The sequence below is a fragment of the Poecile atricapillus genome, chromosome Z (assembly GCF_030490865.1).
Source record: "Poecile atricapillus isolate bPoeAtr1 chromosome Z, bPoeAtr1.hap1, whole genome shotgun sequence".
NCBI classification, from domain to species: domain Eukaryota; kingdom Metazoa; phylum Chordata; class Aves; order Passeriformes; family Paridae; genus Poecile; species Poecile atricapillus.
Window position 1 is genome coordinate 31,747,402 of NC_081289.1, and position 25,707 is coordinate 31,773,108.

Genomic DNA, 25,707 nt, shown 5'->3' on the forward strand with positions numbered 1-25,707 from the left:
GTCTACGTCTTTTCTTTTAATATTTTCAGGTTTTATTTACTATGTAATTTGTGTATTCAGTGATTTTCAAACAGCAGAATTTGCTGCCATTACCTGCACATCAGTCTTACTTTAAAAATCATTCTCGAGAATTAAGGGGGCTGAATCTATGTGAAGGGTGTTACATTAATAAATGCTTTTGTGAAATGTAGTTCTGCTGTATCAAAGTATGACTGAATCACAGCTTCTGTTGGCCTTGGATCCTTCATGTGGGTCAGAACAACCCCAGCAGGCTTGGGGCAGGCAGAGTGTCTGGAAAATGATCGGGGGGTGCTGGTCAACAGCAGCTGAACACAAGCCAGCTGTGCCCAGATAGCAAAGAAGGCCAATGGCTGCCTGGCCTGGATCAGCAGTAGTGGGGCCAGCAGGACCAGGGCAGGGATTGTCCCCATGTCACTGCTGAGGCCACGCCTTAAATGCCATGTCCAGTTCTGGGCCCCTCACTGCAAGAAAGATATTGAGGTGCTGGGTTGTGTCCAGAGAAGGGCAGCGGAGCTGAGGAAGGGCCTGGAGCACAAGTCTGATGAGGAGTGGCTGAGGGAGCTGTGGGTGTTTAGTCTGGAAACAAGGAGGCTTGGGACACCTTACTGACCTCTTCAAGCACCTGAAGGGAGGTTGTAGCCATGTGCTCAGCTGCTTTGCTCAAATAACAAGGAACAGGACAAGAGGAAATTACTTCAAGTTGCAAAAGGGGAGATTTAGATTAGATATTAGGAAAAATTCTTCACCTGAAGGGTTGCCAAGCACTGTCACAGACTGCCCTGGGAAGCCGGGGACTCACCATCCCTGGAGGTATTTAAAAGATGTGCAGATGTGGCACTTTGGGACATGGTTTAAGTGGTGGACTTAGCAGTTGCTGGAGTAAAAGTTGGACTCAATGATCTTAGAGGTCTTTTCCAACCTCAATGATTCTTTAATTCTGTAAGTATTTTAGCAGGGCATGTAAGGGAAAAAATTTTCTGTCAGGCTAGTTACGTTGCCTCCTTACATATGTTTGAAAGCAATTTTTAAAAAACTTGCAGTAACAGCAGAAAAGGATTTTCTTCTATGTGTGTTTTTGATAGGGATGTGTCTCCTGTAATCCTGGCTGACACAGCTGCAGAGACATGCCTTCATATACAGATCAAGTATGAATTGGGTCACTTGCTAAGAAAAAAACAAAGTATGTTCTACTGGTTACAGTGACATTTCTGCTGTACTGAGGATATCTGAATACTTGGCTTAAATAAGCTTTGGTGCAAATTATTTGGCATTTGTTAAACTGCTCTAAGCTCCAGTATTTAGAAGGTGAATGTGCAGCTCAAGCTAGTTTGGGAAGTGACAAGTACTATAAATTGAGAGTGCTGCAACGCTTGACACTTAAAGGAATTGCTTAGCAAGTTAATTTTTCTGACTTCAAAATTCTTCACTGAGTTAATTTGCATTCTGTTTTTGGGAAGGTCTTTGATCAAAGAGCAAAATACAATGTTTCCAAGTACTGATTGACCTGGTGATCCTGAGCTAGGGTTGATAGATACAGGTGCAGCTGTGGGACTGGCAGCGAGAAGAGAGTAAAGGAATTGACAAGACAAGAGCGTGCATAATTTCTTTAATGTTAACACATAAAGTTACTTGTATTCTTTAGGGTTTTTTCCTAACACTGCTCTTCAGATGTTGATGCTTATGTCATCTGATTCAGTAGAAATTGCATAAAATGGTCTAAATGATTTCCAGATCATGAAATTGCACATACGGCCCCAGTGACCTAAATGATCTTGAAGTTGCTGCTGATCTCTGACCACAGCTACACCATCTTCATTGAACAGATGAAAGAAGAAGAAGGGAAAGGCTGTATTTAAAGTATAAAACTCTTACAATTCAGGTAATTTAAATAATTAGCATAAACTAAGGAAGTAGCTAACACTACTTTGGTCCAAACGGATGTTGAGGCAGAGCCAGAGCAGCAGCAAGTTGTTCTCGTGGCACTACGCTTGCAGGAACAGGCACTCACTGGCAGCCAGGCCATTGCCTTCCCAAGAGCACTGTCGAGATTTAAGGACAGAACTTGCTTTTGCCATGCAGGCGAAGCGCAGCTCTTTCAGACTTAGCTGGTTGAACTGCTACAGTGACTGTGCGAGGCACTGTGTGTGCTTCCCTCACATTGCATGTTTCAAACCCAGCCTGCCAGTCTTGCCTATGGACCTGCCTCAACCGGGAGAGCGCACCGAGCTCCCCGAAGCCCAAATGCTGTGTTGTGCACCTGTAATGTTCAGCTCCGCTCTGTCCCATTTCTCTGCAGGGAACTGCTGTGGGGGTTTGGAGACTTGTGCCCTCCACTCGATGGGCAGAACACTCGGGAATTGTGTTCCATTTTGGAACCCTCACTCTAATAAGGAGCATCCAGAGAAAGTGAACAAGGCTCCGGAAGGGTCTCGAAAACATGCTTTACGAGGAAGGCCCGATGGAGCTGGGTTTGTTTAATCTCAGGAAGAGGAGGCTTAGGGGGGCCCTCACGGCTCTCACAGCTACCTGTAAGAAGGGTGTAGTGAGGTGAGGGACTGGTCTCTTCTGCTGTGTCTGCAGCGAGAGAACTAAAGAAGTGCCTTTAAGCGGTACCAGGAGAGATTTCCAGATCAGGAAAAAATCTTTTTTTTAGGATGGTCGGGCACCAGAACAGGATGCCCAGGGAAGTCGGAGTCACTATTGCCTGGAGGTGTTTTAAGAGGCGCCTGATCGGGTGGTGTGGTTTAGGTGTTACAGTGGCAGCAGTGCTGCCTGCACGGTTGCACTGGCCGATCTTAAAGGTCTGTTCCAACCGCGACGGCCCTGGTCCCACGCCCCTGCCCGCAGGCTGCGGGCCCGGCCCGGTCCGGTCCCGTTACCGAGCGCCGCCCAGGGCCCCGCCCTCACCGCCGCGCGCCCGGGCGCGAGTCTCGAGCGCTGGCGCAGGCGCAGAGCCCGCGGCGGGGCGGGGCCGAGCGGCGGCGGAGGCGGGGTCGCGAACTCTGACCCCCGGGAGCCGGAGCCGCGCCGCCGCTAAAGAAACCCGCCGGACCGGGCACCGGGCCCGCCAGGTGAGAGCGAGACCCCCAACAGCCGAGGGACGCCCCCCGCAGCGGGCGCGGCCCGGCGGCAGGAGCAGCGGGGGCGGCCGCGCTGTAACGGTGCGGGCCCGCGCGGCTCCCGGCCGCCACCGCTGCGGAACGTGGAGCGGAGCGCGCCCGCCCCGCCCCGGGGCCCGGCCCGGCCCCGGGCGGCCCCGCGCCCCCCGACCTTTCACCTACAGGAACCGCTTGCGTGTCCCGCCGCTCCGCATCCGGGCGGCGCAGGCCGCCGCTTCCCGCGGGAGCCGGGCAGCGGAGCTGCGGGCGGAGGCGGCGATGGGCGATGCCCCCTCATGCTGGGCCCCGGCCCCGCGCAGCCATTTTGTGCGGAGCGCCGCGGCGGGGGCGGGCACGGCGCTGGCTCCGCGCCGCCCGGTGAACCCTCGGGCGGGGGAGATGTGAGGGCAGCGAGCCGGGGCGGCGGGGCCGGCTGGGGCCGGAGGAGCCCCGGCGTTGCGCTATAGCTTGGCCTCGGTGCATCTCCCTTTCCCCCTCCCGAGCCCTGCGCGTCAGCGTTCCCGGGGGGTGGCCGTGCGCTTCCCCGAACCCCCCAGGCACTCTCTGCCTGCCGACGGCATCGCCCCGCCGGTTCGCTCCTCTTGTATATCCCTGGCGGCTATCTGGGTTTATTTGGGTTAAGGCGGTATGTCCTGAGCAACACCCGGTATTATTTTTATTGGGTCAGATGACCGTGTCGCTGTTCCTTATTTTGTCTGGTTGGGTGGGGCATTTATTCTGAGCTGCGGAGTTTGTGGAGTCTTTATTTTTCCTTTGTTGCCATATATTGCTGTGGATGTAAAAAGCACGGCCGCATGCCCCAGGATGCGCTTACATCTGCAGGTTGTGGAGGGAATAGGTGAGATGCTGTGTGTTGTACAAGTGAACTTATACAACAGAAGAGGGAAAAAAGGTCTTGATACTGATTTTACTGAAAGACGAGTGTGTGAACATGATTCTTGAAAAATCAGGCATTCATGCTTACGTGAAATCTCTGATTTGAAGCTACTAATGTCAGCAGAGTGGACTTGCGAAGTGGTGTAGCAGGAAGAGCTGCATCCATGTAATGGAAAATAAGATGGGAAAAAAATTCAAACAGTTTTCTGTAGGACAGCTTCCTGGTTTTGCAATCAGAGTTATGCAAGTAGAAGTATCTGGTGGGAAAACATCACCATTTCTGTGCCAGTTCAGACAGTGTTCATCTGGTGACTCTTTGTAATTTTGTGTGGCTTTTTCTGAAAGCTATTTTTCTGAAAATAATTCCGTGAATATTTTCCTCACCCCCTTTAGTCCATGGGTGGTGGTTGTGACATGAAATGTCCAATACAGCATTTAGCCCACGGCTTGGTCCTTGCTGTTCAACTTTATTGAGGGGCACTTGTTTGAGTGAAGTCTTAAGGTGTGTGAAATGTTTGCCTGCTGCTCTCTGTAGCTCTTTCTCCAGAGATATTGCTGAACCTCTCTTATCACAGGACTAAGTATTTTCATGTGATGGTGGTCAGCTGTATGTGTGCACATACAAGGAAGGTAACTGAGATCACCCGGAGGAGTGTGCAGTTCTCAGCTGCTTCTGCACTTCCTGTGCACTGCTCTGAATGGCTGGACACCTCTTGCTAAGTCTGCTGCATTCTGCAACAACAAATCAAGATTACAGAAAGAAGCTGACAGTAGATAAGTTAAATCAGCTTTAACTTTTCTCCTCAATTCTTATTAAGAATTATTTCTTATATTTCTGGTTTTCTTACTGGTTGTGTTTTCTTGCAAAACATACTCTTGAAGGGAACAAGTTTCAATGGAGTTCTGGTATCTTTAAGAAAATAGTCATATCCTAGGTTATATTGTGGAATAGGGTTGGTTGGGGTTTTTTTGTTTGGGGTTTTAATGGTTTTGGTGCTTTTATTAAAGTCTGCCTTAATTTTTCAGTTTAAGGTTCTTAGCCTGTGAAGAGAAAGCCCTAAGCAACATGTGGAACTCTGAAGCTGACATGGTTTTAGGGGAAAGAGAGTTGACCCAGATGACCTCCAGAAGTACCTTTCAACATCGTTTCATGATTGTATTGTTATTAAAGGTCAGGGGGAGGAGGCAGGTGTGCAGGGAACCAAAACCAAACAAAACCCCACTGATACTGTAGCATGCAGCTAAATAGCTCACCTGTGAAATACAGCTACAGAATGCTTATAGCTAATGTGGTAGTCCAGTGAAAACTGGTTTTGATCCATAATGTGAAACTTCATATTTACAATAGTAAGATTAGTTTGTGCCCTATGCTTATACTCCATTTTTGCTTTAATTTATCATGTGCTTAATGTATTATGTAATTAAAGTTTGTGCAGCTAGTGAATTTGCTGAACTTACCCTGGAGTTTGTGAAGGAAAGCATTCTCCCTAAAGAAAGTAATTTGCTTCTAATGTTTGGGTTAAAAAACCCAAAAACAAAAGCAGTACCTCTTGCTTAAATAAGGAGTTTTAATTGTATGTAAGAACTAGAGCGGTGTCACATCTTAACTTGTCCGTGTTTGTTCTGCTAGTGGATGAAGTGCGGCTCTCAGCTGCCAAGTGCTGCAGCTGGTACAGGGTGTGTGTCTGTCCTGCTTCAGCAGCCATCCTGGCTTAAGCACTTCTAATAGTAACCTTTGCTAGCCTCAGTTATTTTGGCTGATGGAGATCAGGGAGCCCTGAGGCCTGTGGTGGGTTGGACATCCTCTGTGAGGAAGCAGTAACCTGCTGGGGAGGTTACCCCGCAGGCTCTGCCTGGCACAGCTCTCTGCTTTTTGTCACACACAGGCTGCAGTGTGCCACCAACAGTGACCATCAGGGGAAACTAAGCTGTACCTGGGTTACTTTCTGGCAAAGTTTTTAATTTTTTTTTTATTCCTTCCCCCTCAGTGGTGTTTCTGGCTGCTTTTAGCACTTTAAACTTGTGCCTGTACCTTACTGGGATAAAGTAACCTGCCACAAAACAGAATTATATCAGTAGAATTTTGTGGATAAAACTGTGAAGGTACAGTTAATTAAATTCTTACTCTTGTGTATGCAGACCTGTCCATATTTTTACCCTTCAGTCATCAGTTTTTAATTCCAGAGATTACTGCATTACTTGCCAAAATCTTAAATCAGCAAAGGATTTATTTTTCGTAAAACCAAACTCTTTAAAATTCCAGCTCTCTGAGACTGGAAGATGACTTGTGCTATCTGAGCCCCATGTATCTGATGATGCAGTGCTGCAGATTTTGTAAGGAAATACATTCCTTCCTGAAAATCATGGTCTAAGACCTGCCTTTCCGTATCAGTATTTAGATGGATTTTGTTGACTTTGCCAGGCCTTCTCTAAAAGGCTGCTTACATTTGTTTAGCCTAAATTACTTTTGTTCAACTTGGTAGTAAGCCAGGCTGGACTAAGCTCAGTATTTGAATGCCTTTGTCGGAAGTCAAAGTGGAAACTTGAAAAATATAAACCACTAAAAAACTAAAGCCAAACCCTCTGCTATTGTCATATTAGCTCTCATAAAAGGTTATTTCATTCCAAATATGTTGAGGTTGCTGTTTATAGTTTAGCAGTAACTTCGTGGTGTGAGAACTACCCCATTTAGTGTAGTAATGTGTTTCCTTTGAAGTATTAGCAGGACAGTGTGTCAGCATGACTCTTAATTTGACTTAATATGAAGATTTTTTCAGCGTGCTTTTAACATGTTTATAGGAATTAAGAAAATCCCAAACCCAAGAAAAAAAATTTCACAAACCCACACCCTTTTAACAAAACCTAATCCTGTGTAGTTGATAACAAAGGAAAAAACCAGAGAATCACAAAATGACTTGGGTTGGAAGGAAGCATAAAGATCATCTAGTTCTAACTGCCTGCCGTGGGCAGGGATGCCACGCTCTACATTATTTTGCTCAGAGCCCGATAAAACCGGGCCTTGAATGTTTCCAGGGATGGAGCATCCATTGATTCTCTGGGCAACCTGTTCTAGGGCCTCACCACCCTCACAGTAAAGAATTTCTTAATATCTAATCTATACCTGCTCTTTTTCAGTTGGAAGCCATTCCCCTTTGTCTTGTCACTACATGTTCTTTAATTAAAAAGTCCCTCTCCATCTTGTGGGCTCCCTTCAGATACTGGAAGGCTGCAGTTAGGTCACTCTAAGCCTTCTCTTCTTCAGGTTGAGCAATCCTAATTCACTCAGCCTTTCTTCACAGGAGAGGTGCTCCATCCCTCTGATCATCTTGGTGTCCCTTCTCTGGACTCTCTCCAGCAGCTCCATGTCCTTCCTGTTCTGGGACCCCAGAGCTGATGCAGCCCTGCAGGTGGGGTCTCAGCAGAGCAGAGGGGCAGAATCCCCTCCCTGGCCCTGCTGCCCACGCTGCTTTGGATGCAGCCCAGGACATGTTTGGCTTTCTGGGTTGCCAATCCACCTTGCTGTGTCCAGCCTTTCATCCAGGAGAACTCTCAAGTCCTTGGCAGGGCTGCTCTTGATCAGTTCATCCCCCAGAATATTTTACATGGAACAATGCCAACAGTGATTTACTGGAAGGATGTGTGAGGAACTCAGTTTTGTTGTATGGGGGTTTTGTTTCTTTGGGTTTTTTGTTTTGTTTTTCCTTTTTGTCTGAAGGAAGCTTCCATGGATATGCAGATGTGCAAGTTTGTATGGGTTGTCTTATTGGTAGTACGACTGTTGGTAGTTGAAAAGGTTTGCTGATTTCTGTAGAGTACCTTCATGCATCAGCAGCCTCGTCTGTGGCTGTAGTTGAGTGAATACTCCAAATGGTCATCTTGCATAACACCTGAATGGACAATTTGGCATTACAGATAAGCTGGTGTAACATTGTGGGCTTTTTTCCAAAAATAAATGTTCTTGATTCTGCTTCCACTTGCTTTTCCTGTATTCTGTGTAACAACTGTTAGGTGCAGGGTGAATAAAGTCAGAAGATGAGTTTACAGGTATACAGCCATGAAGGCAAATGCAGAGGGGAACAAAGCCAGCAGTGGGGCTACCTCTTATGAAATACTGTGATTGTACCATAGAGGAGGTACTGTCTCCAGGTGTTCAGAAAGAAAGGTTTGTCCTCCCTGTGCAGGGTGATCTTTCTGTGCCTGCTGAAATGGACCTGGCTGAACCTAACCCAGTGAATGGAGAAGTCTTCAGTCAGATGAGCTTCCTGGTCCTGGGTCCTGGTTCCTGGTGTGGCTTCAGCTCTAGTGCAGGGAATCAGTTTGGGGTTTTTTTCTCATGTCCTTTTGCAGGCTTCAGGTGGAGATGCAGGTTATGGCTGATAGTACACAGGGCAGGTTGATGTGATTAAGTGGCTGTCTTGTTGTCTAGCTCTGGCATGTAGCCAGTGCTCATGTGAGTAGACTACACTTGCAGACAGCCTCCTTGCCTTTCCTCCTTCTTTTCCCGGTTGGTTATGGGACTGGTGAACTAAGTCAGCTCACATGTAGCTGGTGGGGCAGGTTCTAGAGATACCATGATAAAAGAAGCAAAAGCCAAGGCCTAAAAGTGGGACTATCCTTTTGGTGACCCAAACTGTAAAAATGATTTGTTAGTCACCTGAAAATTTATCCTAGTGATTATTTTCTCCTGTTTCCTTCCATTGTAGCACTTGATTACAAGAAAGGATAGTGAGAGCACTGATTCTAAATTAATTGCACAGGCATGCCTACAAATGCATCTCTTTCTGTATTGCTCTGTGCCTTTTAATTACTCTCTTATGCTTTTGCAAGCATCTCATTTTCCTTTGCTTGCCTGCAGATCCAGCTGCTTCAGTTTCATGTTGTTACTTGTCTCTTAGATATGCACTATCTAAATCTTGATCTCATGCGAATTTAAAAAACAGTATCTAACTGGGTGTCAAGGGTTACATAAATATTCCTCAGTTCATTGATAATCTTACTCCTTTAAATCTGCCAGCTGTTCTACCCTCTTGAACAGTGTGGTTTATAGAACAATAATCCAAGAATAGCTCATTTAGCTTGCCATGTTCATTGAGCTTTTCCTGTATGAAGCACAGAACACAGTAACATCATTTGTTTCACAAATGTTTGAATTCCTTGGCTTAATTTATTATCTATAAAGCATTGCAGAAAACTGCTCTCAAGTATAAAGAAATCTTGGGGGGTTCCTTAACTTATTTAAGCACTAACTCAGGCATGTTTAATCACAGAGGGATCATTAAGTGCATTCTATTTCATGTGTAGGAGTTTATTAAACAACTTCGGCACAAACTATGCTGAATTCTTAATTAGTATATGATTAGTTTGATAATGGAAGTGAGGACTATTTTCCATTTTGAGGTACAGAATACCTGTAAGCCCAATGTGATGACCTGAGCTAAAATCCTTAGTTGACATTGAGGTGTGTTGAAATCTTTCAGTACTGAAGCAGTGTGACTACAGAGAGATTGTTTCCTCTTCTTTTGCAGTTAGTTTTCTATTATATTAACTTTTTGAGCTTTCTTAAAAGGTCATGTTGACCTTCCTGTGTTTGTCTTTATTGTGTGTCATGGTTTAACCCAAGGTAGCCACTTGCTCACTCCCCCACCAGTGGGACTGGGGTGAGAATCGGAAGGGTAAAAGTTGGAAAACTCGTGGGTTGAGATAAAGACAGTTCAGGAGGGAAAGCAAAAGCCACACAGACAAGCAAATTGAAACAAGGAATAATTCACTGTATCCAGTTGATAAGCTGGTGTTCAGCCATCTCTAGGGCAGGTTGCTGGCTGAATATCTGATGTGATGGCAGAGCCCAATCCTGTGTAATGGTTCCTTGGGAAGATGAATGCCATCACTCCCATCTCCTTCTTCCTGTTTCCATTTTTATATACTGAGCATGATGTCATATGGTGCAGAATATACCTTTCTGTCCTGGCTGTATCTGCCACCCACCTCCCATGTGCTTCCAGCTTCCTCACCGGTGTGGCAGCACAAAAAGCAGAAAAGGTCTTGGCTGTGTGCAAGCACTGCTCAGAAATAAAAACATCTCTGTGTTATCAGCCCTGTGTTCATGACAAATTCAAAACACAGCCCCATATCCGCTACTGTGAAGAAAATTAACTTTCCCCCAGCCAAAACCAGCACACTGATAAAAGAACAAAAAGTAAAGTTGACAGTCTTCATGCTGATGTGGTTTGTTCTTACTCATTTCAAGGACATTACATCAGAATCAAGGCACTTGATAGTGGAGCAGCTATACCAACAGTCTAATATAATAAAATGAGAGATGTCATATCAAATTAAGCATTGAAACATAAAGAAATATACTTCCTGCAACTACTTTTAAAGTCCTTAGACTACCCTGGTATGATATTTAAAAATACTATTAATAGGAACCTCCTACTAGGACAATTAAAGTTGTATAACTTTTATCCCTGGAGAAGGGTAAGTTAAACTGTGATGTCTTCTGGGTATAACTCAACTGTACTAGTGGAGAGGTTAGTGCTTCTGACTACCAACCTTCAAAATTGCTGTCTGCTCTCATGGGACTGTTTCCTGACCCATTTGAGTTGAAGTAAGCCTGAAATACTTTAAAAAGTATTTCATAAGTTGTTTTGACTAAAACATTGAGAAAACTCTGGCACATAAAAGCTGAGGAAGAAGTAGAGAGGAGGGGTTTAATTGGCGCAAACTAGGGAAAGTTTTCCACTGCTATGGCAGCCTACAGAGTGCTTATCTAAAGTAGCAGTGGAACGCCATTGAACTTGTGATGCCAGATTCACCACCAGCCAGTTTATACTGACGATAGTAATGCATTTAAAAATAATTCTGAGTCTTGTCAAGAAGGCTGACTAATTCATTTACTAGGGACATAGACTAACAGTATGTAACTTACAGCCAAAAAGATTTTGGTAGCATTTTGAGTGTGAAGGTGGAACAGAAGAGCAATAAGTGCATTTTAGTGCATTTAAGAGGAAGTCTAATGCTTGCCTTCTGTCAAAATGCCTGCTTTTAAATGCTGCTTCTAGTGGATGGGTGGGATTGATCTTTTGTAAGGAAAAGGGATGGATTTACAATTCTGTTTATTATTTTTTCAAATGTTTTTGAAATAGCTTCATTTTTTATTTAATTACATGGCAAATAATGCTGTGAAACACTCAAGGAATAAATTTGAAAACAAGTTCAGTGATTATCCTTGTAAAGCAGGTCTAATCAGTGTAAATACAGATGCTGACATTTGTGTCACTCTGTACCTAGAGCAACAAAAGCAAAACGTTTCTGTGCTTTGTATCTTCTGAGAAGGAGATTTTCCCCTGTTCCCAGAAATAAGAAAATAGGCAAAAGGATCATCACAGACTAAGGGAATACAAGGCTGCCAAGCTAGAATGTGTTGTACATTTGCAGAGGCAGCAGTCTAATCATATTGACAGTCTTAATGTTGTTAATTTGACATAGTTGTCAGCAACACATCTTTTTAAAGGAAAATTTTAGAAATATTGGTTTTTCTGTAGTTTTGCAGTGTGTCAGATCTTAATGGTAGATCTGCAGAAAGCTGTAGAAGGAAGTGAGAGCTTAAATTGTGACAGTGTCATTGGCTAAATGGCTGTGGGACAAAGCTCTTCTTACCACTTAATTTTTCAGAAATTTTGTGGTAAAAGTAAAGGCAAGGATTTTAGTCTGATGTGGAAAAGGGAAACCAGTACAGCAGTCAGACAGTACTTGTTATAAGTGGCTGTAGGCTTGCTCTTTGAAACAGCAGCAGTTGAAAATAATTTTTGCAAGAGTATTCAAAGTGAGATATAAATGAGGTAAAAACTATTTAGGCAGTGTTTGTAAACAACAGAATGCTTGTATGTTGGCAAGAGCCTTGTCTCTCCTTTCTCTCTTGTAGTCATCATATAACTAATATTACAGTTTTTTTAACTGTTGGACATCATAAAGCAGATCCTAGAAGATGAAATGTGAAATTAAAAATGTGATTAGCAGTCTTAAGCATCTGAATAAAGTTTGGTTTATTGTCATTTGTCTCATTCATTTTGAAAAGAGAAGAGAGTATTCTAAGGAAAAACCGGTCAATTAATAGACTCCATTTACTTCTTTCCTGTACTTGGAATAAACATTTCTCATATATGGGCTTGTGTGTCCTTTGAATGTGCATGGCATGGTTTTGACAAGCATGGAGAAGAACATTTCTGAAATCAAGAAGATTTATGTTAGATGAGAACACCTTGAAGATCACTTCTTGTTATTGAAGATCAAAATTCAGACTGATGATACTTACAATCATTAAGATTGTAAAGAGATTGAGTCCAGCTGTTAGCCCATCACCCCCATGGTTGCCTCTAAGCTTGGTGCTACACCCATGCATTATGAACACTTCCAGGGATGGCAATTCCACCACTTCCCTGGGCAGTCTATGCCAACGCCTGACTACCCTTTCAGTGAAGAAGTTTTTTCTAGTATCTAATCTAAACCTCCCCTGCTACAACTCCTTTCAGGTGCTTGTAGAGAGCAATAATTTTCTGCTGTGCCTCCTTTTCTCCAGGCTGATCACCCACACCTTCCTCAGCTGCTCATCCACTGACTTACGCCCCTGACCTTTCCCCAGCTCCATTGTCCTTCTCTGGACTTCTCTGCCCCCAGCAGCTCAGTGCCTTTCTTGCAGTGAGGGGCCCAGAACTGGACGTGGCATTTGAGGTGTAGCCTCACCAGTGCTGAGTACAGAGGGACGATCCTTGCCGTGCTCCTGCTGGCCACACTGTTGCTGTTCCAGGCCAGGATGCCACTGGCTTTCTTGGCCACCTGGGCACACACTGGCTTGTGTTGACCAGCTGCTGTTGAGCTGCTGTTGACCAGCACCCCTAGGCCTCAGCCCATTGTTCCAGCCTGTGCAGATCCCTCTGCCAGAGCCTTCCTACCTTCCAGCAGGTCAGCACTCCTGCCCAACTTAGCATCATCTGCAAACTCTAGCGAGGGTGCCCTCCATCCCCTCATCCAGATCGTGGATAAAGATATTAGACAGGGCTGCTCCCAGTACTGAGCCCTGGGGAACACCACTGGTGCCCAGCCACCAACTGGATGTAGTCCCATTTGCCACCATTCTGGGCCTAGCCAGGTGGCTGGTTTTCTACCCAGGGAGCAGCACTCCTCTTCAAGCCATGAGCTGCCAATTTGTCCAGGAGAATGATGGGGGAGATGGTGTCAGAGGCTTTGCTAAACTCTGGGTAGACAACATCTGTGGCCTTTCCTTCATCCCCCAAGTAATTGTCTTTGCTGGGAAATGAAGGTTATAAGGTGTTCAGGGAAGATTTCTCAGTTCCAGGTGGCTTTGAATTTAGAATATATATATCATTTCATGTGAAACAATTCAGCCACTGAGAATGTTGGCTGTAGTAGTTCAGGAGAAGAAGCTTTCAAAAACATGAAAAATGTGCTAAATTTTAAAATTTACATAATAGAATAAAAACTGCTGAAGTGTTTTTTTTTCTCCTTAATTCCTTGCAGGAATGTCTAAAGAATGATAAAGCATACCTGATATGAAGTCTAACACAGATACTCTAGGTAAGAGACCTTTTTACTCTAATAAAAATATGAACCACAAAACCTTTTACAGCTGTCCCAAAGGTAGGTGAGAATTTGTAGACAGCTTTTCTTGACATGTCCTGCTCCTCTGTCCCCAGAGCAAGATGCATAGCTTGCCAGTTGGCTGCTCCTCAGAGAGGTAACCTTCTTTGCTCAAGTGGCTGTGAGCTTGTCTGGCTCCAGAGTGAGCTGCATCAGGCACCTGGCTGGGCCCAAAGCAGTGGGTACCGTTTCATGGTGCAGTTAAACTGAATTATCAACTTCCCAGCAATAATAATGGAATGGAGGTTTGTCTCCTCAAATCTTCTTTTCCTTCCTCTCTTGACTTACAACAACATGTTCTCCCTTTCTTTCATATGCAACAGAATGAATCTGACTGCAAAAGAAATCAGTTGAGTGTGCTTACCTAGGTGATGTTTGCTGCATTTCTGCCAGCTGAGTTTTCTTTACTTTTAGTGAGTTGAATTTTCCTGTGTGGTCAAGACCACTGCAGCTTGTTCAGGGCAAGCAGGACCTCCTTCCTGGGGGTGAGCTGTAAATTCTGTTCAAACTGCTTTTGAAATTTCCTTGTCTCTGCAAGTAAAGAAGAAGTTTCTGACAGTTCACTTGCTTGAACTGACTTCTCAAGCATTATGTGTATGCCAGCACATGAGGAGATGAAATTAGAAACTAAATATGAAAAATGAGATAGGAACACCTGTTTCAGTTCTCCGTATCTGTAGTTGATCTGCAACATGAAATGCTGCCTAAAGTTTATACGTGAAATATCAAAGGTGAATTTTTTCACTGTTATACATGCTCTTCAGAGCAAAGTTGCATAGTTTATTGGAGGTGATTCAATTAAGATATTTTAGTACAGGGTACTGGTGTTACAAATACTAGTTTTGTTAGTGCCTTTCAGTTTAGGGATCACTGAGTTAAATAAAGTAACAACACACAAAAGAACCTACTTCTGAATGTTTACGCAAATTGAAAGTGCAAGTGTCAAAATCTAAAACACCCTGTGATTAATATGTAAGTTCTTGTCAATAATAGTGAGTACATTCCTTTTCCATTGTGTGCTTGCCTCACATGCTCAAACTCAGATGATTTGTGTAGCTTTGACAGCTGGTTATGCATCCATAAGTTGAATCTCCTTGTGCTTGTTCCAGACAGCATGAAGAGGTAGGAGAGGTTCAACCTTTTCTCCGGGTTCCTCTTCATCATAAGAGTTCAGTCTTGTTTGTGTACTTGATGTTCTGTGTTCATGCAAGTGTAGTTTAAAGGAGTCTCTTTTAGATAAGTTACAAAAATTCACTGCTTGGGATTTATGCCTGAGAGCCATAAGGACTCCCTGCGACTGGTGTATCATAGTTGAATACATATGTGTTCCTTCACTGCTTTACTCCAAGGTGAAACATGTCAGTTTAAATCACTTTCAGTTTCCAAGCTAATATTGTTTTACTAATACATCTTGACTGTGAGGGCAGTCACATCTGATTTAGGAGAACTGACTATCTGGTGCAAATTAATACCTCAAAGTGGGGTTTTTTTTGTTGACTTGTAATGAAGTAGCATGCATTTTTGGCACTCTCCATGTAAACAGTACAATATTTTGTTGCTAGTATTTTATTTAAAAGAAGAAAACCCTGATAAGACACATTGCCTGCCTTGAAAATTCCAAGTGCTCCTTGAATAGTGATTGTGGTGTAGCTCATTGGATGCAGAAGTGGGCTAATAGAGTGCTCCTGCAAGGATGCTGACACCTAGATCTTCCTAGGAGATAATGCTTTTCAGCCTAAGCTGCAGTATCACATCTCTACATACATGCCTTTTATATTTTGTCCTAATTTAACTATTAATGCAGCATGCCAGTGAGTGATTAATAATGGTATGCAGTGCCCAAATATTTCTGTATTTTCCCTTTCACACATTAATTAGGCTTTAGTATACCACTGGGCGCACCTCCAAGGCTTGCAATTCTTGCTCTAGTCAAAAAAGATTTGTCTTTCCAATTTTAAGAGCAGAATTAGCTTGAGTTAAATTTGAGTTAAAAGTGTGTTAAATTTTTTATTTGCATGCCTCATTGAGGAGGTTTTGAGATTCACTGAGGAAGAGGTAATTCCTAGGAGTTCCAGAAAAGTCGAAGAATGAAATCCAATATTAGTGTAATAAAGAGTACTGTTGTTGTTCATACAAGAAGTAGGTATTGCAGTGTTTTTAATTCACTTTTGTCAGTAAAATTGTTTATACAGTACTTTATAATTTGTGAATGTTCCTTTTAAGTACTGAATAACTAGTGAATATTTGTATATCAGTAATATAATATATGCCTTGCCAAATAAACGAGGCATGCATCTGAATCCCTTATAGCGCATTAATGTAGCAGTGTCCGTTAAACTGCACAAAATTCTTATGAGGATTTGGGCTCAGGCTGTAGCTATAGTATTGATAATGAAACAACATCTTTTTTTTTAAACACTTACTCTCTGTGTCCCAAGTACTGCCTCCTGTTAGTTACAAAATTGACCTTCAAGCACTCCTGTTAATACTAAAAAATATTATATGAATATATGAATTCATATAATCCATATAGTCATATATTATATGACTATATGAATTCAGAAGAAGTTAGATTTGCCCCTCTTGATTTGCATTAACAAAACTGACTGTATTCCAGTTTTTTAAGACATTAAATATGTACCTGCTGATACCATGGTCAGTAATAGGCTTCTGTTCTCACAGTGATTTTACTATAGTGTTGCTTGTTGGAAAAGCAGAAGAGGAAAAATAGGAAGTGTCTGTATGAGTTATTTGAATAAAACAATACAAAGTTTTAAAATAGTAAATTATTTATTTTCATAGTATAGTCAAACTTTAAATTCTGCAGGGATGTCATCTTCATAAAATTGTGAACACACTTACGTGAACTATATTTTCCCCAGGATATTCTTACTTTCGAAACTACAGATGTTAAGCATCTTCTTTCCTTTCTTTGACAGGAAATTCTGGTGATTAAAGATCATGGCAACCATAGAGGAACTGGCCCATCAAATTTTTGAACAGCAAATGGGAGAGGTACATAAATTTTGAGTCCTATTTAAGAGAAATTGAATAGTAAAATGCACAGACTGATATATAAAAACCAAAATCACAAGAGAAAATTTTTGGTACAGGCAAGGCTTCTGGACACTTCCCTCAGAAGACAGAAGAACCTACTGTGTCCATTTTGAAGTTACCTGCATAGCCTTTTTTGCCAAAATTTGCCCCACAGAAATAAAGAACAATCTAGCAGTGTTTCCAGTAAGTCACTAGCTTTTCAGCTTGCTGTCTTGAGCCTGGAGTGTTTTTCAGAGAGCCATCTCGTTGTGTAATTGCTTTACTCAACTTTAGTTAAAAAAATCAGGACACAGCTATTACTTTACAACTATGCTATTACTTCATTTGTCATTTTTATTTTCACTAGTAAAGTTTTGCCATGTTCTTCACTTTCATGTGAATATGTGCTTCCTATTTGTCAAAAGAAAGACTGAGCTCCTGTTTCTGCAGATTTCTAGTTTTGGTTCTCTGTGACCTGTGTGTAGAATCTGTGTACTGCAGCCAGAGAACTGCCAGAGATGCACAGTTTGAGAGTGTGGATGAGTATACATAGTTATCTAGATAGTGTCAGTATAGCATAGACTATTTAAAATTAGCACCACTTTAAATTAGATAGAGGCAGTAATTTATTTATCTTAGATAAATGTTATTTTTTTAGCTTGAAATATCCACTCCTGGATTCTTGTTTAGATATAGACTTCACAAGTAATTTTATTTCTTCTCAGCCTTGATTTCAGATGGAAAGGTTGTAGTGGGGAGTGGGATGGTTAATTCTACTCTGAATAAATTCTCACAGCTTTTATTTTCATAGCATCTGAGTGTTGCTAAGACTATCTCAAAAGGACATAAATGGGTTTATGGGATGGTGTTTTCTTTTTATTACTTGTCTTCTTCATTGTGAGAACTTATGTTTAATGCAGTTTTGTTCTGGGCCTATAATTCTTTGTTGAGGTCTAAATAGGGCTGTATTTCCCATTTAAATTTGTTTATTTTTTACAGTACAAGGCTAGTCAAAGCTAGCTGAAGTGTATGTTCCACTCAGGATGGTGTGATGATGGTGTTTAGCCTCTGTGGGGGTTGTTTCTCAATTTCATGATGTGATTCCAGGAGATACTGAGGTGACTTAGTATGATGGGAGAGACAGGGTCCTTTTTCTGTTTCTTTCCTTAATAATTTCCCCACCAACAGCAAGCTAATAACAGGTGGAAGGTTTTCTGCTGGGTTAGCATAGAGTAGGGTCTGAGAAGGCTCCAATGACTACCAGAGCCAGCACAAAGATGGCTGGTAGCCAAAGGAAGGCAGGGGGGAAAGCGGAGTGAAAGTGCAGAGTGCAGTGCTGCAGAGAGCTGTAGCTGTTCCTGTTTGTGGTGAAATCACTGTTCTACAGTTTCCATGGCTATTGTTTTGTCAGCAGTGTAGATAAGGATTTGTCCTTTAGCAGGGTTTTACCATGTCTGAGATGGGCACACCATATTTGGCAGCAGTGCAGCTTAACCGTTCCCCAGTCCTCACTTAACCGCTTCATCTCATGCAATGCTAGTCTTGCTCATGTAAGCTCTGTGTGTCATCATCTGGTGGACAAAACTAAGGAAAAAATTTAATTACAGCATAGTGGATGAAGGTCGTCTCTGTGTTGGTTGTGATCAATGTCCTTATTTCGTACAAGGTGCGGCCCAGCCAGGTGCATGGTTGGAAGGACTGAAAGGCATCCCTGAGGGCAGTGACAGCTGGGACTCCTTAAGCCAAAATTATTGTCAGAGGTGCATGCCATGCATGAATGTGCTGCCTGAAAGGTGGAATCAGCAAGGAAAGCAGTCTCACAGGGGCCTCCATGCAATAACTTATATTCCTGCCTACCTACAGTCTGTAATTGCTTGGTGGCATTCCTAATCACTGTAAGCACTGAAAAATCATAGTTTAAGATCTAGAGAACTTCAGCAGTATTTTTGCTAGCATTTATAATTCTCTTGAATGTTGAAGTGGTTTTAATTAAATTTACAAAAAAAAACTTACGAGAGAAGAAACTGAAAGGAAATGGTGTTTCAATATTGAGGAGAATGGAAATGCTTCTGTATCTCATTGAAATAATGGTCAGAAGTGTTTTGTACATAGATTTTTATTTTTTTATTATAATTGTTGTTCATGAAGCATTTTAAATCACAAAATTGTGACAACAGTTTTACAATGGTGTTCACAAACATGCTTTTGTTAATTTATGACTTTTTGCATGAAAGCAAAACACTGAAGTAAAATATAACCCTGTCTATATGGGGCATTGTGCAGTGATTGTCATTGCTCAGATTCTGCCATCAGTCATCTCTTGCTCAGTGCGAGATAATTCCTGTTTCTCCATCAAGACCATATTTCTTGATTCATGTAGGGAAGCTACCTGCCGAGAGCTTGCAGCATTCTTCTTTCTTTAATCTGTGGCTGGGTATACTAAGTATATGGTGGTTCATTTCCACAATCCTGCCAAGTTTACTGTAACAGGGGAAAGATACATAGTTGTTGAAACAATCTGTCACACACATAAAAAGCACAATTTATAACAAATTTTGCAGTTACTCTTACCAATATTAACTGCAGTAAAAAAAAACTTGAATTCTGCACAAATGTAGAAGTGTCAAGCTTATATTTTGTGGGGCTAAAAAGCAGTTTTACCTTACACAGAATGTGGATCATGACATTTTAAGGGAGCAAATGTAAATCAGTCTATAATATGTAGCTTATTTTGTAAGGCAAAGGTAAATGAACATAAAACGAACCGCTTCTGAATCACCACATGTACCTGTTGATTTGAATGGCTGATGCAGAACTTCAGTGCTTCAAAGTACCTCTCTTGAAAGGAAAATGCTGCTGGGTACTGAGTAGTTTTTTGTCCTTTACTTAAGCAAAGAAGGGGATGAATTGTTTAAAAGTACTTAGAAAAATCGGGTATTTTTAGAAAGCAGTGTCCAGAAATGGCTTGGGCAGTAGTTTGACAGAAAGCATTTTTTTGGTGGTATTGGCAGCTTAAGCAATCACCCCAGCAGCTTAGCCTCACTTGTTTGCTCTGATACATCTGCTTCTGAGCATTGTGGAGACTGGATTGAAGGTTGATCTGTGCTAAGAATAGCCTTTGTTTGCTGGGCTGCTTTTCAGCTTGCACTGGCGTCCTGTTCCAGATCATGGAATGACTAATGAGCCAGTTTTATCTACCACACTGAGAGGAGAGGAGCAAGTAAATTATGACTCTGCAACCAAAAGTAACACCTTATTGGGTAAAGCTTCAAAATCAATGTAGGCTGATGGGAGCTTGTATTTCTGCTGCCAGGGGAAGTCTTACCCTCTACCCCGTCCCCCTCTCATACTGACCTCCAGTTGCATGGTCTGGCCTGCTTTTGTCTGCTGGTACTAGCATTTAGATGATGTTATGGTTGCAAAATCAGGAAGCTGATCCAGGAGGAACAAAAAACCTTTGCAAACTATTATGAAAGAGTACCTTTACTGCAATAGACATATCTGTTCTCTATATTAATTGGGAGGGGCAGAGGGGCAGTCGGGTGTAGTGGAGTATAATGGTGTAAATACTGAGAATTATTGGTAATACAGATTAGCAGGATGTTGCAGGCAGTTTTGTGAATAGCAAAAAGATTTTGGAGTTACCTGGGAATTTAAGATGAAAATTTCAATTTGAAGGTGTCTGTAAACTCTGTGAAGACAACTTCTCTTTATACTGCAAAAAATCTGGCCTTTGTGATCCCTCTACAAATAGCAGCTATCCTTAATTTTTATTGACAGATAAACAGTAATACCTTACCTCACATGCCATTGGCTGTAGAGTGTGAAGAGTTTTTAAAATATTGATAATTGTTAAAAAACTTCCATGAATTGTGTCTGAGAGCATTCATGCAGAGATTTTAATACAAGATATACTGTTTGCAGACTTCACACAATTTATTAGTTTTCCCTATCTTTGTTAATAGTTCTCCAGCATAGAATTCTTTAACAGAAAAACAGAATTGAAACTGACAATTGCTGTATTTCCATACAAAAAAACCCTTCTGTCACTTGAGGTGAGCCATTAAAGTACATTTATTGCAAACACAGCACAGCTTTGATGATGGGTATTTTGTCTCATGAACATCAACAATAGTAAATGTTCAGTTCGATTGGCATACATGGACTTGTCAACAATTAATTGCTTTACTTAAAGTATTTGTAAATTTCACATTGGAAGGTATTTCCAAATGGGTTTAAATCAGAATTTTCCAATTGGAAAAATTAAGGTGTTGAATTAGATTCAAGCATTCACATTTTTTATAAAATAAGAGTGTCAGATTTTCTGTGGCCTTGTTCAGAGAAATTAGAAGTTGATGAAACCTTAAGGTTTAATCCATTAAGGTAGTGGATCTGTTAAAATAGTACATCTGTTGTCAGTCCATTACGTTTGTTTCTTCTTTCTAGGTTACACATTCCCAGGAAGGTGGTACACAAACACTAATGGATGGGACACCACAACGAATACAGATTGTCCCTGCAGATTCAGGCCTCTCTTTATCACAGCGTATACAGGTATGCTTCATCTGATGCATTTTAAAAATAGAGATGAACTATTTGCTTCTGCCAGTTTTCACATGCAGTTCTTCTTTGTTTTCATCATGTTACTTGCTTTAATGTAAATATTTGGCCCCAGATGGCAGAGACCCTTTCTGTATAAACAGGAATAAAACATCATTCTAGTCTTTCCTGTCTTTTTTTCCCTTTTTTTTTTCCCCTTTTAAGAATTCTAACATTACAAAAACCCTAAATGACTGAACAGAAAAATACTTTTTAAAAGTGGGGCTATTCCTTGAAAGTTGAGTGTTTTGTCGATTTGGTAGTTCAACTAAGTTGAAGGATTTCTACAATTTGGAGCAGAAGCTGGGAGTGAAATGTATTTTTGAAGTCATGAAAAAGTGCAGGAAGCTTAATGTCTGAGAAGAATACTGGTTTTTGGCTGTCCTAACCCATGTTGCATGTCCTGGTATTGTAATCCATAGGCTGGTCAAGTAATAACCTCTAGCTGAAGTGAGGGTAGTGAAGTTTCTGACAATCTAGGTACTTAAATCAACATAGAAATGTGTATATGGAGAATAGGAAGATTTGCAGAATGGAATTTTAGATTTTATGCCTTAGAAGTCAGTGCAAGTCAATTTTATTTTTAATTTTCATTGTAGAGGAAAATTATCAACTGCAGAATAAATGGAAAAAATATTCTCAGATGTATGTTGCTCTTAGAAAAGCACACATTTAAGTGAGACAGCTGCTAGTATAATCTTGGCTGCTTTTTCTTTTACCAGCTTCACTCTGAAACATTGTCCTCTGCTTTTTCCTGTTTTGGTGCATTATGTTCAAGCTTTCAACCTTCCAAGGCTCTTCACAACCACCCCCCATACATGATGGGGTTTTTTTAGATTTATTACCTCCCACCTGTGCTCTAGTCATGGTATCTGTCTTACAAATCCAGTAGGTCTTCATTGTTTCAGCTACCTCAACTCCATTTCTACACTTCATGTACAGCTGTACTTTTAACTAATTAATTTGTGCTCATCAATTAACCACCATTCTGTCTTCAGAAAGGACAATAAGTGCTTTGGTTATTGTTTCTTGATACATGTGGAACAACACTCACTCAAAACACTCACCCTTCCTGCAAGAGACATCTACAAACATCAGTAGTATCAAACTTAGTAGTAAAAACTTTGCTCAGAGGAGAATTTATGTGAAGAGCAAAGTAGTTTGTAGGAATAAATGAATCTCAGTGAAATGTCCACCATAAATGTTACACTGAATAGTTTTGAGTATATATTTTCAATTAATATTTTTCCCTTTATTATTACTAAATGCACCTAATTATCTGAAACACTGAAATAGAAAATCCTCAGTAAAAGGTTCTTTAAAACATGTTTCATTAGTCACTCTTCTTAGGGAATACTAGCATTCCGTCTGGGAGAAAAGTTGAATGTTATATTTGTTCAACAGGCATTTCTGCACAAAATTGGCTAAAAATTGGTTATAAACAGGTGTATTAGTTGTGTTTAGGATTTAGCATTTTCTTTTTTGTAAAATAGGAACACACTGAGTTTAATTTATTGAAATTATGCTCAAATGGAAATCAAAACTTGTTAACAGACAAGGCTTAAAAGGAATAAAGGAAAATAATATCTTCTGTTATCATCAGGATGCTTAAATGAAATACATGAGGGTAGGGTATTTTTTGTGCAGTCAGTCCTGAATTGATATGTTCCTATTTTATAATATTGAGTTTCAGATTATTAAGGAAGATAATGTGTTGTCACTGATTCGTGGTGCATTTGTAGTCTGAAGATAAGTGGTTTTCCTTTTCCCTCTGATTATTTTTTTCTCTTACTTTGACATTTAGGTATTGTAAGTTGTACTATGGTGAACTGCTCCACTTTTCAGTGTCCCTATTGCAATGTAGGTGGAGGTTTTGCAGGTGCGTGGCCATAGGAGGTCAGCTGCAGACAGAACCTGCTTAATTGTTTAAACTGCTCTCATGCCTCTGTCAGTTGGCAAATGCTTGTCAGCTCAGAAATCACTTGAGCAGGTTGAATAGCTTTATAAGAATATTAATGTAACACTATACCTACTATATCATATAGTGAAAACTACCTGGGCATCCTCCTAGAATTGCAGGAACCCATTTGAAGATTGGGACTCTGTTAAATAGGTGAAGTGAATTTGGTGCAGTAGCCGTGGTTCTTCTGCCTACTCTCTCTGCCATATTTATCTACAAGTACATATATTTCTTTAATTACACAACTGGGCTACAATAGGAAAAAGATAACTTAGTATATATGTCCCAAAAATCATTTCAGCTGTAGTTCAAGTTTGTGTCTTTACTGTTTGGGACATGCTGGTTTTTGAATACTTTTTATAAACCTCACTAGATGGAGTATATACCTTTTTTGCAGTACACACAGTTGTGCTTTTAAGATTTGATAGGGAGACAGATTTTAGCTAAGAGTGTCTTTCAAAGAGCAGGTCTGGAAATTCAGAAAACAACACAGTGTTCTGTTTGGCGTTTGTATATTTATGCAGCCTGTTGAGCATAATGTACATTGGATTTCTCTTAATCCCAGTTAAATAGATGTTTGGAAAGAAGGGGAATAGAATATCAGCTACTTACCATGATAATTTTTGGTTTTTAGCATTTAGAATTTTATCATTTTACCTGCACTTTTCTCTTAGATATACTTTTATTCATATTTTGCTGAGAAAAAGATTTAAATTTGGTCCATTATAATGTTAAGAGCACAAGGCCACCAGAAGGAAGCACATTCATTTTGTGTATTGAAATTCATGATTTCTGAATATTTGAAAGTGGAAATATTGCATTATAACTGCTGAAATTGGATACTCATCACTGCTTATATTTTTAAAATGTAAGCTATACACAGGTACTGAGCATTTAGAGAAAGTAATAAGCATATAGTGAAGGTACAATAGCAAAGCTCATAAAAAGCTCCTGTGAAATTACACCTCGTTCAGTTTCTTTGTGCTATGGTTCTCCACCTAGGAAATATAATTCATATTGGCAACCCAATTACATGGAACTAGTTATGGTAAGTATTAGACAATGAAATAAATGTCATCTGTAATAAAAATAAAATTCATATCTGTAATATGAATGTTGGGGATGTGTCAATAAACATAAATGTTTGGCTGTAGTTTAAAAAAAAATTATTAGGAGCTATTTTATTGATCCATAATTCAAAATAATTTGCAGGAAACAGTCTTTGTAGGATAATTCTCCTTAGTCTCCAGAATAAACTAGGCAGTTTTCCATATAGGCATTTTGATGGAGAAGAGAAGTGACGAAAAGTGAGATTTATGATGGAATATATATATAGAAATATATAGAATCTTGATTATTTTCTCTGAGGATTATAATCTTTTGACAAAGTTGGCAGAAAGTGGAGAATTATTTAATAAAATTCTGCTGTGTTTGTGCTTGAAAATAGGAATAAAATGGAAAAAACCCCTGTAGATCTGTTCTTGATTATAAAACAAAAATCAGTTTTTCCTTTAAAAAAAAAGAAAAGAAAAAAAGACAGGGAAAGAGATTCTGTTTCACTTTATTTAGAAATGTATATGTAAAATAGGTCCCCACAAAATGAAATCTAAAATGTATATACAGGTGCAACAGTATAATTGCTTTTCCTGCTGTTTGCTGTTTATTTTTTTCACTTGGACATCTACATTTGTGGTTTTAAGAGGTTTTTTGTAGAGTAACCAAACCTTGGAGGTGCTGCAAACACTTCATGTATAATGCAGTGAATTCAAGATTTAAGATTTCTTATAACCTGATGGGTCTTAGGGCTTAGCTACAGACATGCCTTAAGTTCTGATGTTAGAATTGTCAAGAATTTCAGTAGTGTTGTAAAAGCATGTGCCAGTTGTAAAAATTGAGTACGAACTCAGGTTTTGACTTCAAACACCCCTGATTGAAATGTGTTTCAAATACAGTGAAAATCCAAGTTTTCGCCCGAATGTAATTCGCTCTTGTGTGACAGAGGGGAAGATGATCCTGCTTCTCAAATGTGAAAGGCAAAGTTCCCATTTCCTTCAAGTGCCCGGATTGGGTCCAAAAAGTTAACTTAAATCACCATAACAATTTGAGATAAATGTATTATTAGATTGTCACAGATCAGCAGACGGGCCAGAAGATTCAGATTGTTACAGCACTTGATCAGAGCTCAGCAGGCAAGCAGTTCATCTTAACAAATCATGATGGCTCTACCCCAAGCAAGGTGATCCTTGCCAGACAAGATTCCACTCCAGGAAAAGTTATCCTAGCAACTCCAGATGCTGCAGGTGTCAACCAACTGTTTTTTGCATCCCCTGATATATCTGCACAACACATCCAGGTAGATAATCCACTTTGTTTCATATTTTTCATTCAAATGGGATAAGAAAAGATGTTTTATTTCAAAATAAGTCTGTCTGGGTTCTC

General features: G+C 40.8%; 1 protein-coding gene across 15 annotated transcripts in view; it reads left to right on the forward strand.

The window, feature by feature from the left end:
* Positions 1-2,975: 2,975 nt before the first annotated feature.
* LOC131592568 (nuclear receptor subfamily 2 group C member 1-like) overlaps positions 2,976-25,707 on the forward strand; it is a 45,876-nt gene continuing 23,144 nt past the window's right edge. Inside the window, exons 1-6 of one of the 15 annotated variants that reach the window (XM_058864135.1) lie at positions 3,378-3,765; positions 13,554-13,610; positions 16,613-16,688; positions 16,787-16,913; positions 21,156-21,263; positions 25,391-25,621. In XM_058864135.1, coding sequence (XP_058720118.1) covers positions 21,192-21,263; positions 25,391-25,621 — 303 coding nt within the window. In that variant the 5' untranslated portion in view covers positions 3,378-3,765; positions 13,554-13,610; positions 16,613-16,688; positions 16,787-16,913; positions 21,156-21,191. Of the gene's footprint in view, positions 3,093-3,377; positions 3,766-4,682; positions 4,795-13,553; positions 13,611-16,612; positions 16,689-16,786; positions 16,914-21,155; positions 21,264-25,390; positions 25,622-25,707 lie in introns of those variants that run through there. The other 14 variants (XM_058864128.1, XM_058864129.1, XM_058864141.1 and 11 more) reach the window with 14 other exon arrangements.